General features: G+C 54.3%; 1 protein-coding gene across 11 annotated transcripts; it reads right to left on the bottom strand.

Annotated features, from left to right (window-relative positions):
- Nucleotides 1–467: 467 nt before the first annotated feature.
- On the bottom strand, nt 468–15,095 carry LOC100081664 (glycine N-acyltransferase). Of its 11 annotated transcripts, XM_029060061.2 has the most exons (7): nt 14,861–15,095; nt 11,132–11,199; nt 10,803–10,936; nt 4,554–4,661; nt 3,633–3,759; nt 2,197–2,380; nt 468–1,063 (listed from the first exon to the last, which is right to left on the bottom strand). In XM_029060061.2, exons 3-7 carry the CDS (start codon nt 10,878–10,880, stop codon nt 649–651), a joined length of 912 nt encoding a protein of 303 aa, XP_028915894.1. In that variant the 5' UTR covers nt 10,881–10,936; nt 11,132–11,199; nt 14,861–15,095; the 3' UTR covers nt 468–648. The 11 variants fall into 11 exon arrangements, with proteins under 11 accessions (XP_028915894.1, XP_039767339.1, XP_028915892.1 ...); XM_039911405.1 differs by having other exon boundaries at nt 10,803–11,199; nt 14,861–15,094; XM_029060059.1 differs by lacking the exon at nt 11,132–11,199 and having other exon boundaries at nt 14,861–15,094.
- Between the last annotated feature and the right edge of the window lie 1,292 nt (nt 15,096–16,387).

Raw genomic sequence — 16,387 nt, 5'->3', positions numbered from 1 at the left:
ACCTCGATCTCATGGATCTCACCGCCGACCTCTAGCCCACATCCTACCTCTGCCCTGCCACGCCCTCCCGCGATTACTCTCCCCGAACTTCAGAGCCTTATTGAAGGCCCGTCTCCTCCGAGAGGCCTTCCCTGACTAAGCCTTCCTTTCCTCGTCTCCCCTCCCTTCTGTGCCGCCCTGATTTGCTCCCTTTATTCATCCCCCCTCCCAGTCCAATGGCACTTCTGTCCTTCTCTGTGATTTTATTCATTTTAATGTCTATCTCCCCATCTAGACTGTAAGCTCGCTGTGGGCAGGGAACGTGCCTGCTATATCGTACTCTCCCGAGTGCTCGATACAGTGCTCTGCACCCAGTGAGCGCTCAGTCAATACGATCGCCCGACAGAGAAGAGCGAGATGCCTTCCCTGCTTCCAACCGCCACCCCTTGGTGGATGGCGGGGTTATAAAAGTTCAACATCTCTGCCCAGATCTTTGAATATTCCCAGTGCTCAAGCTTTATTCGGCCTTTTCCCGAATGGTCAAGTACAAGAAAGGCAGTGTTAAGTTGGTCAGTCCGTCCACACCTCCAGACCCCGCCGCCAGCCCCGAGCCTCGTTCCTCGCACTCTTTCCCCTCCCCGTCCTCAACACACCCACAGGAACTGCTCCTCAGCGGGAGCTTGCAAGTGGCACGCAGTTCCACTGGTGCCAGCCACAGGGAATGGATGAGATCCCAAGGCTCTGGCACAGCCTGTGCATGTAAGGATTGGCTCGGGCCACATTAGAGTAGACCGGGAAGCCTCGGGGAACGAGCGCTTGAATCTGGTGATAGATGATGTGCGCGACGAACCCCTTGTTGCGGTACTCGGCCAGGGTGCCCCCCATCCGCATCTCTCCCGTCTGATCCATAAGACTCCAAGAGACCGGGGTCCCCTCGGGCCCGCGCAGGCAGAAGCTGGGGAAATGGCGGATGCAGCGCCGGATGAATCTCAGGCTCCTCTCGTTCCCACCGAAAACCCACAGCCCGTTCACCAGTCCCGCGTTGTCGACCTCCACGGCCGAGAGCTTAAACTTCTCATCGTCGCTGCGGGGGAGAGGAGGAAACCGTGTTCACGGACCCGGCGGGAAAGGGGGTGGACCCAGACGGACGGAGCGACACGGACGTGCCCGTGTCCGATGGCTGGTGATCCCTCCCTCGGGGAGGGATGCCGAGTCGGGTGGGGGGAGGGGGTTGCCCTGAGTCTGCCAAGGCTTGCGGGAATCTTGGGGCCTTATTGGAAGGAGAAGAACCCTGAGAAGCAGGGTGGCCTAGTGGACAGAACATGGACCTGGGGCATCAGAAGGATCTGGGTTCTAATCTTGGCCAAGTCACTTCGCTATTCTGTGCCTCAGTTACCTCATCTGTAAAATGGGAATTGAGACTGTGAGCCCTACGTGGGACAGGGACTGTGTCTAACCGATTATCTCATATCTGTCCTAGCTTAGTACAGTGCCTGGCACGAAGTAAGTGCTTAACAAATGCCATTATTATTATTATTATTATAGCCACCCAAGTGAAAGGAATTTAGGAATCTCTGCAGTTCGGGAATATCTTCACCCTAAGATTCAACATTATTATTCTCGGTACTCAGACTGCCCGAGGAGAAAGAGTATATACCAGTGGTAGAATGTAAATATATATATATATACATATGGATAGAGTATAAAGGTAATAATAATAGTATTAAACGTTTACTATGTGTCAAGCACTATTCTAAGCACTGGGACAGACTCATTCATTCATTCATTCATTAGTATTTATTGAGCACCCACGCTGTGCAGAGCACTGTACTAAGCGCTTGGAATGTACCATTTGGCAACAGATAGAGACCATCCCTGCCCGGTGATGGGCCCACAGTCTAAACGGGAGAGACAGACAGCAAAGCAAAACGGAACAAAACGAAAACAAGACAACACCATCAAGACCGATGCGAGGTCATCGGGGTGGGACACAGTCCCTGTCCCTGCATGGGGCTCACGGCCGAGGTAGGAGGGAGTAAGACCTAACCGCCATTTTACAGATGAGGAAACTGAGGCCCAGAGAAGTGAATCGATTGCCCAAGGTCACACAGCAGAGCCAGGATTAGAACCCAGGTCCTCTGACTCCCAGGCCTCGCTCTTTCCGCTAGGCCACGCTGCTTTTCACTAGGCCACACTGCTTGACGTTCCAACACTCACATTTCCTTCTTGGGTCTCGAGGTTTTGAGCGGTAACTTGTTGGCATGATCTCTTTGGAGCAAGGAAGGGGCCAGGCTCTGCAGGGTCTCTGGGCTGATATAGAGGATGGCGTCTGTGGTCTGCACTTGGACTGACTTAGAGGCTGCAACTTCTCTGATCACCTTCTCCAGTTCGGGCTGTAACCCTGGTGGGGAAAGAGAAGAGGACCTAATCCAACGCTTGGCCCTAAAATCCCTTCCAAGTGAGAAGCTGGTCAATGACATTCTTATTCTTATTACTATTAATAATAATAATAATAATGTTGGTATTTGTTAAGCGCTTACTATGTGCAGAGCACTGGTCTAAGTGCTGGGGTAAACACAGGGGAATCAGGTTGTCCCACGTGGGGCTCACAGTCTTAATCCCCATTTTACAGATGAGGGAACTGAGGCACAGAGAAGTTAAGTGACTTGCCCAAGGTCACACAGCTGACAAGTGGCAGAGCTGGGATTCGAACTCATGAGCCCTGACTCCAAAGCCCGTGCTCTTTCCACTGTGCCACGCTGCTTCTCAACACTTTGCTTCTCAACACAACACTCAACACTATTACTAACACTATGGTACTCGTTAAGCGCTCACTCTGGGTTCTAAATGCTGGGGTGGAGACAAAGTTAATAATAATGACGGTGTTTGTTAAGTGCTTACTCTGTGCCAGGCACTGTTCTAAGCGCCGGGTTAGGTAATCAGGTTGTCAGGTTGTCCCACGTGGGGCTCACAGTCTTCATCCCCATTTTACAGACGAGGGAACTGAGGCACAGAGAAGTTAGGGGACTTGCCCAAGGTCACACAGCAGACAAGTGGCAGAAGCGGGATTAGAACTCATGTTCTCTGACACCCGCCCCCCCCAAGTCCATGTTCTTTCCATGAAGCCACGCTGCTTCTTTAACTCCTCTAATCAGGTTGGACAGAGTCCCCGTCCCACATGGGGCTCACACGCTTATCCCCATTTTACAGATGAGGTAAATGAAGCACAGAGAAGCCAAGTGACCCAGTCTCTGTCCCACACGGGGTTACGCTCCATCTGTTCTCCCTCCCCCTTAGACCTGTGAGCCCCATGTAGGACGGGGACCGTGTCCAACGTGATTAACTTGTATCTCCCCAGCGCTCGGAACATAGTAGGTGCTTAACAAGGACCATTATTTCATTATTATTAATAATAATAAGGAGGGAGAACAGGTGAGGCCCAGAGAAGTGAAGGGACGTGCCCGAGGTCACACAGCTGGCAAGAGGCAGAGCCACAGCTCCTCGCCGGTCGTTCGGAACCGGAGGAGCTTCCCGACCTGAAGCCGGGCGGGCCGGCTAACCGCTTCTGGAGGTCGAAATATGACGTCGGTAACTGACTTCCGGAGAGTTCTCCCCAGCCCGATGGGCGACTCCGTTCTGAGAGCCCGGGTTACCTTGGATCTGTAGATGCTGCTTCCAGTTGATGGTCCCTGGCGACGCCAGGGCTTCTCGACAAGTCTCCAGGTCCTTGGAGTAGATTAGGTAAGTGTTCGTGTAGTGGTCTAAGTCGTCGGTCATCTCCTGGGTTAGGTGGGGAAGGGGGAAGAATGGCGAAAGTTTTCATTCATTCAATCCATTCCAAGCGCTTACTACAGTGCTCTGCACATAGTGAGTGCTCCATAAATACTATTGAATGAACGAATCCTATTTATTGAGCGCTCACTGTGTGCAGAGCACTGTACTAAGCACCGGCCGCGACCGGCGCTGTCGTTGCCAGGCCGGGGAGGCGAAATCCCGCGGCAGAATCAATCCATCCATCAACGGTATTTATGGAGCGCTCTCTATGCGCGCACGTGTCCAGAAGCCCATCCGAGTCCCCCCAGACCTAGAGAATATTCGTTCGATCAGATTCCATTCGATCGTATTTACCGAGCGCTTACTGTGCGCCGAGCACCGTACTAAGCGCTTGGGAGAGTACAATGTAACAATAAACAGACACATTCCCTGCCCACAGCAAGTTTACGGTCTAGAGGGGAGTCTAGCTTACAGTCTAGAATAGCTCCCGGGGGTAAGGAGGGAGGGGAGACCCCCCCCCCCCACCCAGACCCCTCTTTGCTCCAGAGCCATGGCATCACCCTTCCCCGTTCTCACTCTCCGCGGCGTCGCCGCCGTGCCCTGCTGCGGAAGGAGGCTGGGCACGTTCCTCCTCCTCCTCCTCCAGCCGGGGCACCCTGAGGCCTCTCTCGTTCGGTTCGGCGTCGGTAGTTGAGCCCGGCCCGACCCGGGACCGGTCAGTCCTCTTCGATCCCTTGGCCGAGAAATTCGATGATCGGGGCAGGTGAGGAGGACTGGGGGGGGCACCTCGGGTAACCTACCTGCTCCGGGGGGCGAACGATGACGGTGTTGAAATCCGGCCACCTGTCCACCAGAGCTTCCAGCTTAAAGGGGTTGCCCCGATTCACGTGGTACACGGTGCCGTAGACCTGCACGGCATCGGAGAAGCGGCGCGGCTTAGCGGAAAGAGCACGGCCTTGGGAGTCGGAGGCCGTGGGTTGTGATCCCTGCTCCGCCGCTTGTCTGCTGTGTGACCTCGGTCAAGTCACGTCACTTCTCTGGGCCTAAATGATCTCATCTGTAAAGTGGGGATCGACCGCGAGCCCCCCGTGGGACATGGACCGTGTTCAATCTGATCAGCCTGTATATACCCCAGCGCTTAGTACAGCGTCCGGCACACCGTACGTGCTTAACACGTGCCATAAAAGTCACGTCTATCATTATTATGGTTATTGTTATTTTTCCACTGGACCGGCCCAGACATCACTGATAATTATTCACTGCCAAACAGGTGTCTTCCGGTTCCCTTAGGCCCGGTGGAAAAAGCGTACGACCTGGTGTCGAGAGACCCAGGTTCCGCTCGCTTCGCCTCTCTGTACCTCAGTTTCCTCGACTGTAAAATCGGAGGATACCTGCTCTAGACGGTGAGTCCCACGTGAGCCGGGAATTGTGTCCGATCTGATTATCTCGTACATCCCATCAAACGGCCCGGTGCTTGGCACAAGGTAAATGTTTAATAGATGCTACTACTGGGAATAACCTCCCTATTTCCCAACCGCAGAAAAATATCACCGAGTGGGGTTGAAGTTTCTCAGCGACCGCAGAGGCTTGAAGAGGGAAAAAACAACAACAGAGAGATGGCATCTATCTCCAAGCCCGGATGTAATCCAGCTGATTCCGTGGCTATCCCGAGGTGGGATGTGAAGTTTAAGGATTTTACCCATTTTAATCATGTTTTTCATATTATCATTAAAGTAAACAAACCCCCAGAATTTGATTTTCAAACATTATAATAAGAATAATGTTGGTATTTGTTAAGCGCTTACTATGTGCAGAGCACTGTTCTAACCGCTGGGGTGGATACAGGGTAATTATGTTGTCCTACCATCTTAATCCCCATCTTCCAGACGAGGTAACCGAGGCCCAGAGAAGTGAAGTGACTTGCCCACAGTCACACGGGTGACAAGTGGCAGAGCGGGCATTCGAACCCATGACCTCCGACTCCAAGACTGGGCTCTTTCCACTGAGCCACACTGCTTATTATGGATTTCCTCTAGCACACACGACACGGGCACCCGTTTTTATAAGAAGAACCTTTTGTAAAGAGTCCAGCATTTTGTCCGGTACCTGATCCCCGAGGTCAGTTTTGGCGTATCGCTTTGGTGACTGTGAGCCCCATGGAGGACAGGGACCGTATCCAATTGTCATATTAACTCCAGGGCTTAGGAGAGTTATGGGCCCACATTAGGCTCACAGTCACCCAATGAGCGATGAGCCAAAACTGACCTTGGGGATCAGGTACCTGAGAAAATACTGGACTCTTCACAGAACGTTAAGTTCATTAAAAAAAAAAAAAAGTGTGTACATATCTCCATTTCTTTTATCGACCCCAGGGCTTAGTACAGTTCTAATCCCAGGCTAAGCACTTAACGAATGCCACAGCTCTTCTCATTAGCATCATCTTTCTCAATCGATCAGTGGTGTTTATCGAGCCCTTCCAAAGTGCGGAGCAGTGTACTGAGCACTTGGGAGAGTGCAGGGAAACAGAATTAGCAGACACGTTTCTCATGAAATATAGAGTGCTCACCTCCAAACCAAGCTGGGGATCTTGTTCAGATTGGGCTCTCACCTTGAGGGATTCGGGGATGCCCTTCTGCAGAGATCTCTGCAGGGCCTGCAGCATCAGCGGGGTGCGGACCGGCAGCATTCTGAGGGCCGGGTGACTCGATCTCTCCAACCTCTCCACTGGAAACCACCTGGAAGCTGGCCACCCACCCCGGACAACCTCAGGGACCCCCGCCGCCACAGGGTTATTTGGCCATGAGCTCTGGGACTCTCTCGGCCGCTGGCCGCTCGACTTTGAGTCTGATCGGGTAGGGTCGGCTCGTCCCCCGACCCTGGTCATCGCCTGCTTATTAACACTATTGTAGTGTGCCTTACTGTAGCATGTTGCTATATTAGCGATCTCGCTTGTTATTGTTTATTGTCGTCAGACTTTGAGTTTGATCAGGTCGCCCCTTAATCGAGTCTACCCCCGACCCTGGTCATCGCCCCTTTTATTAACACGACTATATTGTATCATACTGTATCATGTTGCTATATTAGCACCACCGTATTGTATCATACTGTATCATGTTGCTATATTACCGATTTCGTTTATTACTGTTTATTGTTGTCAGTGCTGCCACCCACCTCTCTGGCCTCGCCATGTCCCTCCTCCCCGCCTCCCCCCTCCCGCCCCTTCCTATCCTCCCCTTCCCCTTCCCCTTCCCCTCTCTCGCTCAGCTCTTTCCCGCTCTCTCCTCTGTCTCCTCCCCCCCTCCCCTCTCCCGCCCTAGAACCCCACTTTACCAGCGCTACCCCTCTTCCCCCTCCCCCTACTCTTCCCCCCACCAAACCCCCTCTTCACCCCCTCCCCCCTTCTCTCTTCCCCACCCACGCCCCATCCCAGTCCTCCTGTCCCACCGCTACCCCTCATCCCCCTCTCCCCGTCCAGGGCCCCGCCACCTCCTTCCCATCCAAACCCTCCCCTCCCCCCACCCTTCCCCCCCCCCCCTGCACCCACAGCTACTTTCAAGTGTGGCCTCTGGAACCCCCGCTCTATTACAGGTAAGCTACCTTTCGTCCATGACCTTTCCTCTCCCGCTCTCTCCTCCTCCTCGCCCTTTCGGAAACGTGGCTCTCTCCCGAAGACACGGTCTCCGCCGCCGCTCTCTCCGGCGGAGGCCTCTCCTTCTCCCACTCCCCCAGACTCACCGGTAAGGGAGGAGGCGTCGGCTTCCTCCTCTCGCCCCGTTGCCGCTTCCGCACTATCCCTCCTCCGCCCTCCCTCTCCTTCCCCTCCTTCGAAGCCCATATCATTCGCCTCCACCACCCCCTCCAGTTACCTGTCGCCGTCATCTACCGCCCTACCGGTCCCGCCTCCGACTTCTTCGACCACCTTGACCCCTTTCTCACCTTCCTTCTCTCCTTCTCTCTGCCCACTCTGATCCTCGGAGACTTCGACATCCATGTGGACGTACCCGACGACTCCTCCGCCGCCCGCCTGCTATCCCTCCTCGACTCTGCCGACCTCCTCCTCCGCCGTACCGCGCCCGCTCACCGACTCGGTCGCACCCTCGATCTCGTCATCTCCTACCGCTGCACTATCTCCTCCCTCGCCGACTCTGAAATCCCTCTCTCTGACCACAACCTTCTCACCTGCCTCATCTCTCACACTCCCTCCCCCTGCAAATCTTCGCTACTGCCCCACAGAGACCTCCGCTCTCTCGGTGCCATCCGTCTTTCCAAAAGCATCTCTCCTCACCTCGCCGCCCTGTCCTCACTTCCCACTCTCGACGATCAGGTCTCCGCTCTCAACTCCACCCTCTCTACTCATCTCGACTCTCTCGCCCCCCTTTCCCTCCGCCGCTCTCGCTCCACTAACCCACGGCCCCGGATCGCCTCCTCCGTCCGCCTCCTACGCTCCTATGCTCGAGCTGCCGAGCGCCGCTGGCGAAAGTCCAAGCACCGAGCCGACCTCACACGCTTCACATTTATCCTTTCCTGCCTTAACTCTGCCCTCTCCTCTGCCAGGCAAAGCTTCTTCTCCTCCCTCATCGACACCCATGCCCGTCACCGCCGCCGACTGTTCCGGACCTTTAACTCTCTCCTTAGGCCCCCTGTTCCTCCCACTCCCCCATCTCTCACCCCCAATGATCTGGCCACCTATTTCCTCACGAAAATCAACACGATCAGGTCTGAGCTCCCCAAAGTCACCTCTCCCCTCCCCTCCACCGACCCTCTCCCCTACTTTCCCATCCTTCCCTGCAGTATCCTCAGAGGAGATCTCCTCCTTCCTCTCAAGTGCCACCCCCTCCACCTGCTCCTCGGACCCATTCCCTCTCACCTTCTTAAAACCATCGCCCCTGCCCTCCTCCCTTCCTTAACTTCTATTTTTAACCACTCAATCTCCAGTGGCTCCTTCCCCTCTGCCTTCAAACATGCCCGCGTCTCCCCCATCCTAAAAAAACCCGCTCTCGACCCCACTTCCCCCTCCGGTTATCGCCCTATCTCCCGCCTACCCTTCCTTTCCAAAATCCTAGAACGAGTCGTCTACAATCGCCACTTAGAGTTCCTTAACTCCCATTCTCTCCTGGACCCCCTCCAATCTGGCTTCCGTCCCAACCGCTCTACCGAGACCGCTCTCTCTAAGGTCACCCGTGACCTCCTTCTTGCCAAATCCAACGGCTCCTACTCCATTCCGATCCTCCTCGACCTCTCTGCTGCCTTTGACGCCGTCGACCGTCCCCTCCTCCTCCATACCTTATCTCACCTTGGCTTCACGGACTCCGTCCTCTCCCGGTTGTCCTCTCACCTCTCTGGCCGGTCATTCTCGGTCTCCTTCGCCGGCGCCTCCTCCCCCTCCCATCCTTTAACTGTTGGAGTTCCTCCAGGGTCAGTTCTCGGCCCTCTTCTGTTCTCCATCTACACTCACTCCCTCGGTGAACTCATTCGCTCTCACGGCTATGACTACCATCTCTACGCAGATGACACGCAGATCTACATCTCCGCCCCGTCCTCTCCCCCTCCCTTCGGGCTCGCATCTCCACCTGCCTCCGGGATGTCTCCACCAGGATGTCGGCCCGCCACCTAAAACTCAGCGTGAGCGAGACCGAGCTCCTCATCTTCCCTCCCGAACCCGTTCCTCTCCCAGACTTCTCTATCACCGTCGATGGCACGACCATCCTTCCCGTCTCTCGGGCCCGCGATCTCGGTGTCATCCTCGACTCGTCTCTCTCGTTCGCCCCACGCATCCTATCCGTCACCGAGACCTGCCGGTTTCACCTTTACGATATCGCCAAGATCCGCCCTTTCCTCTCCACCCGAACGGCTACCTTACCGCTACGGGCTCTCGTTATATCCCGGCTAGACTACCGTGTCGGCCTTCTCTCTGACCTCCCTTCCTCCTCTCTCGCCCCGCTCCAGGCTATTCTTCACTCCGCTGCCCGGCTCATCTTCCCGCAGAAACGATCTGGGCACGTCACTCCCCTTCTTAAACAACTCCGGTGGTTGCCTATCGACCTCCGCTCCAAACAAAAACTCCTCACTCTAGGCTTCGAGGCTCTACGTCACCTCGCCCCTTCCTACCTCTCCTCCCTTCTCTCTTTCCACCGCCCACCCCGCACGCTCCGCTCCTCCGCCGCCCACCTCCTCGCCGTCCCTCGGTCTCGCCCGTCCCGCCGTCGACCCCCGGGCCGCGTCCTCCCGCGGTCCCGGAATGCCCTCCCTCCTCACCTCCGCCAAACTGATTCTCTTCCCCTCTTCAAAACCCTACTTAAAACTCACCTCCTCCGAGAGGCCTTCCCGGACCGAGCTCCTCTTCTCCCTCTACTCCCTCTACCACCCACCCTTCACCTCTCCGCAGCTTAACCCTCTTTTCCCCGCATCACCCTCTGCTCCTCCCCCTCTCCCTTGCCATCCACTCAGCACCGTACTCGTCCGCTCGACTGTATATATTTTCATCACCCTATTTATTTTGTTAATGTAATGTACATCGCCTCGATTCTATTTAGTCGCCATCGTTTTTATGAGACGTTCTTCCCCTCGACTCTATTTATCGCCATCGTTCTCATCTGTCCGTCTCCCCCGATCAGACCGTAAGCCCGTCAGACGGCGGGGACCGTCTCTATCTGTTGCCGACTTGTTCATCCAAGCGCTTAGTACAGTGCTCTGCACATAGTAAGCGCTCAATAAATACTATTGAATGAAAATACTGGACTCTTCACAGAACGTTAAGTTCATTAAAAAAAAAAAGTGTGTACATATCTCCATTTCTTTTATCGACCCCAGGGCTTAGTACAGTTCTAATCCCATGCTAAGCACTTAACGAATGCCACAGCTCTTCTTCTCATTAGCATCATCTTTCTCAATCGATCAGTGGTGTTTATCGAGCCCTTCCTAAGTGCGGAGCAGTGTACTGAGCACTTGGGAGAGTGCAAGGAAACAGAATTAGCAGACACGTTTCTCATGAAATATAGAGTGCTCACATCCAAACCAAGCTGGGGATCTTGTTCAGATTGGGCTCTCACCTTGAGGGATTCGGGGATGCCCTTCTCCAGAGATCTCTCCAGGGCCTGCAGCATCAGCGGGGTGCGGACCAGCAGCATTCTGAGGGCCGGGTGACTCGATCTCTCCAACCTCTCCACTGGAAACCACCTGGAAACTGGAGAGGGCGGAAGGCCGGAGGAAGGCAGAGACAAAGACGGAAGGATAAACATGGAACGGTAACCGGCAAATCATGGAGGTGATTCTTGTTGGATCCTTTGATAATAACAATGATTATGGTATTTGTTAAGAGCTTATGGGCCACGTTCTAATAATAAGGTTATCTTTACAGCTTCGGATACTCATTTCTCACATGGCAACGTCAGCGACCGGAGGTCCCGAAGCCTTTGTTCCGGCCACGTCGTAAACACCCGCAATGCTCTGAGAGAAAAATACAAATTATCAACTCTGTGGTGTTTCCAGTGACAATGGTTGGATCTGAAAGCTGGACAGTGAAAAAATAGGTCAGGAAGAACATCGATTCTTTGGATATGTGGTGTTGGAGAAGGCTTCTGCGAATGCCGTGGACCGCCTGAAAAACAGACCAATGGATTTTGGAGCAAATTGAGTCAAAGTGGTCTTTGGAAGGCCAAATGACTCCATGTAGATTAGCATATTTTGGACGTATAATCAGGAGGATTAATTCTCTGGAGAAGACGATAATCCTAGAGAAAGTCCAGGGAAAACGTGGAAGAGGCAGCTGGATGGATAGAGACCATAACAACGAAAATGGAAGAGCTGTTGGAAAGGTTGTGGATTAAGACAGGGGACAGGACATTCTGAGGCAGGACATTCTGGAGCAAGTATACCCATGGTGTCGCTATGAATTGGAAATGACTCGATGGCACTTGATAATAATAATGATCCTATGTGCCAAGCACTGTACTAAGCGCTGGGTGGATACAAACAAATCAGGTTGGACACAGTCCCTATTCTACAGGGGGCTCACAGTCTCGATCCCCGTCTCCCCCATCCTAAAAAAACCCGCTCTCGACCCCACTTCCCCTTCCAGTTATCGCCCTATCTCCCTGCTACCCTTCCTCTCCAAAATCCTAGAACGGGTCGTCTAAATCTCTGCTTAGAATTCCTTAACTCCCATTCTCTCCCGGACCCCCTCCGACCTGGCTTCCGTCCCCTCCGCTCTACCGAGACTGCTCTCTCTAAGGTCACCCGTGACCTCCTCCTTGCCAAATCCAACGGCTCCTACTCCATTCCGATCCTCCTCGACCTCTCTGCTGCCTTTGACGCCGTCGACCGTCCCCTCCTCCTCCACACCTTATCTCGCCTCGGCTTCACGGACTCCGTCCTCTCCCGGTTCTCCTCGTATCTCTCTGGCCGGTCCTTCTCGGTCTCCTTCGCGGGCGCCTCCTCCCCCTCCCATCCTTTAACTGTCGGAGTTCCTCAAGGGTCGGTTCTCGGTCCTCTTCTGTTGTCCATCTACACTCACTCCCTCGGTGAACTCATCCGCTCTCACGGCTTCGACTACCATCTCTACGCAGATGACACGCAGATCTACATCTCCGCCCCGTCCTCTCCCCCTCCCTTCGGGCTCGCATCTCCTCCCGCCTCCGGGACGTCTCCACCTGGATGTCGGCCCGCCACCTAAAACTCGACATGAGCAAGACCGAGCTCCTCCTCTTCTCTCCCGAGCCCGGTCCTCTCCCAGACTTCCCTTCTCTCTTTCGACCTCTCCTCCCTTCTCTCTTTCCACCGCCCACCCCGCACCCTCCGCTCCTCCGCCGCCCACCTCCTCGCCGTTCCCTCGGTCTCGCCCGCCCGTCCCGCCGTCGACCCCCGGGTCGCGTCCTCCCGCGGCCCCGGAACGCCCTCCCTCCTCACCTCCGCCAAACTGATTCTCTTCCCCTCTTCAAAACCCTACTTAAAACTCACCTCCTCCGAGAGGCCTTCCCGGACCGAGCTCCCCTTCTCCCTCTACTCCCTCTACCGCCCCCCCCTTCACCTCTCTGCAGCTTAACCCTCTTTTCCCCCCATCTTGCTTAGTACAGTGCCTGGCGGATAATAAACAGATAGTTTAACAAATACCATAATTAGTCAATGACTTCTATTCTCCATCCACACCCACCCCCGTGGCTTCAACTAATCACCTTTAGGCGAATGATACCCAAATCTACATCTCCAACCCTGATCTCTCTCTCCCTCCCTGCAGTCTCGCATTTCCTCTTTCCTTCAAGACATCTCTCCTCGGATGTCCTCCCATCACCTCAAGTTTAACGTGCCCAAAACAGAAGTCCATATCTTCGCACCCAAACCTCGTCCTCCCCGTGACTTTCTCGTCACTGTAGATGCACCCCCATCCTTCCCGTCTCGCAAGCTGGTGACCTCGACATTATCCTTGAATCCTCGCTCTCGTTTAACCCACGTGTTCTCCCCGCCGCTAAACCCTGTCAGTCCCACCTTCACAACGTCGCTAAAATCCACGCTACCCTCTCCACACAAACCGCTACTATGTTAATACAATCGCTCATCCTATCCCTCCTGGATTATTGCATCAGCCTCCTTGCTGACCTCCCAGCCTCCTGTCTCTCCCCGCTCCAGTCCGTACTTCACTCTGCTGCCCGGATCACTCTTCTACAAAAATGTTCAGGACACGTCACCCCACTCCTCAAAAAAACTCCTGTGGTTGCCCTTCCACCTCTGCATCGGACAAAAGATCCTCACCATTGGCTTTAAAGCAGTCCGTCATCTTGCCCCCTCCCACCTTGCCTCGCTACTCTCCTTCTCCAACCCAGCCCGCACGCTGTGCTCCTCTAAGGCCAACCTTCTCACTGTGCCTGGATCTCATCTATCATTCCACCCACCCGTCATCCATGTCCTGCCTCTGGCCTGGTACACTATCCCTTCTCAGATCTGACAGACGATGACTCTCCCCCCTTCGAAGCCTTCCCTGACTGAGCTCCCCTTTCCTCTTCTCCCACTCCTTTCTGGGTTTCCCTGACTTGCTCCCTCTTTTCTTCCCCTCCTCCCAGCCTCACGGCACTTGAGTACGTGTCTGTAATTCATTCATCTGCACTGATATCTGTCTCCCCCTGAGAGTGTAAGCTCGCTGTGGGCAGGGAATGTGCTGTTTATTGTTGCACTGTACTCTCCCAAGTGCTTGGTACAGTGCTCTGCACACAGTAAGAGCTCAATAGAGACGATCGAATGAATGAATGAGTGAATGATGTTCCCCTTGCTCAGTGTCCTGGCCCTGTGCTTGTGTGGCGCTCCTTCGAACCGCCTCCTGTCATGGCATCTGCACATGTGCTGTGTAAAATAAGATCATCACACAGAGTTCGCTCAAGCTACTGAACGCACAGTACTTCTCGGGCGGCGGGCAGGACCCCCATCGCCCGCCCTCTCCCTCGCTCCAGAATCTTTAGGTTTCTCTTCCAGGTGCCTGTTCCCACTGCCACTCCCCCTCTTACCTCACCTCCCTTCTCTCCTTCTACACTCTGCTCCTCTGCCGCCGCTAACCTCCTCAACGAGCCTCGTTCTCATCTGTCCCACCATCGACCCCCGGCCCACATCCTACCTCTGGCCCGGAACGCCCTCCCTCCTCACACCCCCCAAACTAGCCCACTTCCCCCCTTCAAAGCCCTACCGTAAGCTCCCCTCCTCCAGGAGGCCTTGCCAGACTGAGCCCCCATTTTCTCTGCCCTTCCTCCCCTTCCCATCGCCCCTACTCCCTCCCTCTCCACAGAACTTGTGTATATATGTGCATACTTATTATTCTATTGATTTTATTAATGATGTGTATATATCTAAATTCTTTTCATTTATATCGATGCTTGTCTACTTGTTTGGTTTTGTTGTCTCTCTCCCCTCTTCTAGACTGAGCCCATTGTTGGGTAGGGATTGTCTCTGTTGCTGAACTGCACTTTCCAAGCGCTTAGTACACTGCTCTGCACCCGGTAAGCGCTCAATAAATACGATTTAATGAATGAATGAATGAATGAACTCAGATACCTCCACTGCCACCAGCCCCTGTCACCTCCTTCATTCCCCTCGCAGACGTGTGCCATGAGGGGGTCTTCCGACTCACCTCTCGAAGCCGACCCTCTTCCCTCTCTACCGTTCGGAGAGGGGCGAGCGAGCTGGACGCTGGGAGAACGAAGCCCGCACCTCGGAAAGAATCCCACTTCCTCAGGGGAAGAGCCGGCCTCTCTCCCAGTTCCCGCAGGGAACGGAGGAAGGGGAGAGAGATCAGAGCAAGCGGAACTCCTGCGGGTGGGGAAGGTAGATTCTCTCTAGGAATAAGATCTTCCAGGAGGTTCTGGTTACTCTACCCTTCTCTCTGAGGAGGCTTTATAGCCTTTGAACAAAAGGGTAGCGCACGTCACCGCTTACCTTGTGCACTAAGTGGGGGGTCCAAAGCAGGTCCGTCTGGGTGAGTGTGTGATTCGTTTTGCTGATCCGGCAGGTTCAGTTAAGTGCTTATTTGTTAAGTGCTTACTATGTGCTAGGCACTATACTATGTACTATGGGAAGAGTCAGCGTGGCTCAGTGGAAAGAACCTGGGCTTTGGAGTCAGAGGTCATGAGTTTGAATCCCAGCTCTGCCACTTGTCAGCTGGGTGACTGTGGGCGAGTCACTTCACTTCTCTGGGCCTCAGTTACCTCATCTGTAAAATGGGGACGAAGACTGTGAGCCCCACGTGGGACATCCTGATTCCCCTGTGTCTACCCCAGCGCTTAGAACACTGCTCTGCCCATAGTAAGCGCTTAACAAATACCAGCATTATTCTTATTACTAGGGTGTATTCCAGTAAATTGGGTTGGACAGAGTCCCCGTCCCCCATGGGGCACACGGTCCTAATCCACATTTTACAGATGAGGGAACTGAGGCCCAGAGAAGTGAACTAACTTGCCCAAGATCACCCAGCAGATGAGTGGGGGGATCGGCATTAGAACTCATGTCCTTCTGACTCCCAGGCCGCGGCTCTGTCAGCTAGTCCCCGGTGTTTCTCGAGTGGCTCCCGTCTTGATTCTCCTGCCTTCTGGCTTCCCTGCTTTGCGACAGCAGACCCCGTCTTGTTCTCCCTGCTCCCTTCCCCACTTCACCCCAGATCAAGCTCTTCATCGCCTCCCCCCCAGTCCCTCAGCGTTTCTAACCAGTAATTAGTTGGTCCTGGGAGAGGCCCTCCGGTGCCCCAAACTAGCAAACGGTGGCAGAAAAGTCCAGGGATGAGCAAATTCCAGACAACTATGTAAAAGCAGAACTTGGCCCTTCCTTTGCTCCTTCATGCAAGGAACACTTAAACAGAACGTCCAGTTAATTCTAAAGCTCTCCCTGAGCTGAATGTCATCAAGAGAATCAATTAACATTTCCCCAGCTCAGCAGCACAGGCTCCATTAATCCCATCCCAGCTGACCCGAGGGGTCGAGCCCCAGTTACCCCCCGGGGGGGCACGTGGGGCAGAAAGGTGCCGGAGGGATGGGAGAGGGGTTGTCCACATTCCTGATCGTTAGCCCCCAGGAGAGGGCTGAGGTTCTGTTAGCAGTGGGGACGGCAAAGTGAGTGGAGAGTTGGGTGCTAAATAGAATAATACTAATGATGGTATCTGTTGAGC

The sequence above is a fragment of the Ornithorhynchus anatinus genome, chromosome 3, assembly GCF_004115215.2.
Source record: "Ornithorhynchus anatinus isolate Pmale09 chromosome 3, mOrnAna1.pri.v4, whole genome shotgun sequence".
Classification (NCBI taxonomy): Eukaryota; Metazoa; Chordata; class Mammalia; order Monotremata; family Ornithorhynchidae; genus Ornithorhynchus; species Ornithorhynchus anatinus.
Note: the sequence above shows the minus strand (reverse complement) of the source record. Positions and strands in the feature narration are given on the sequence as shown.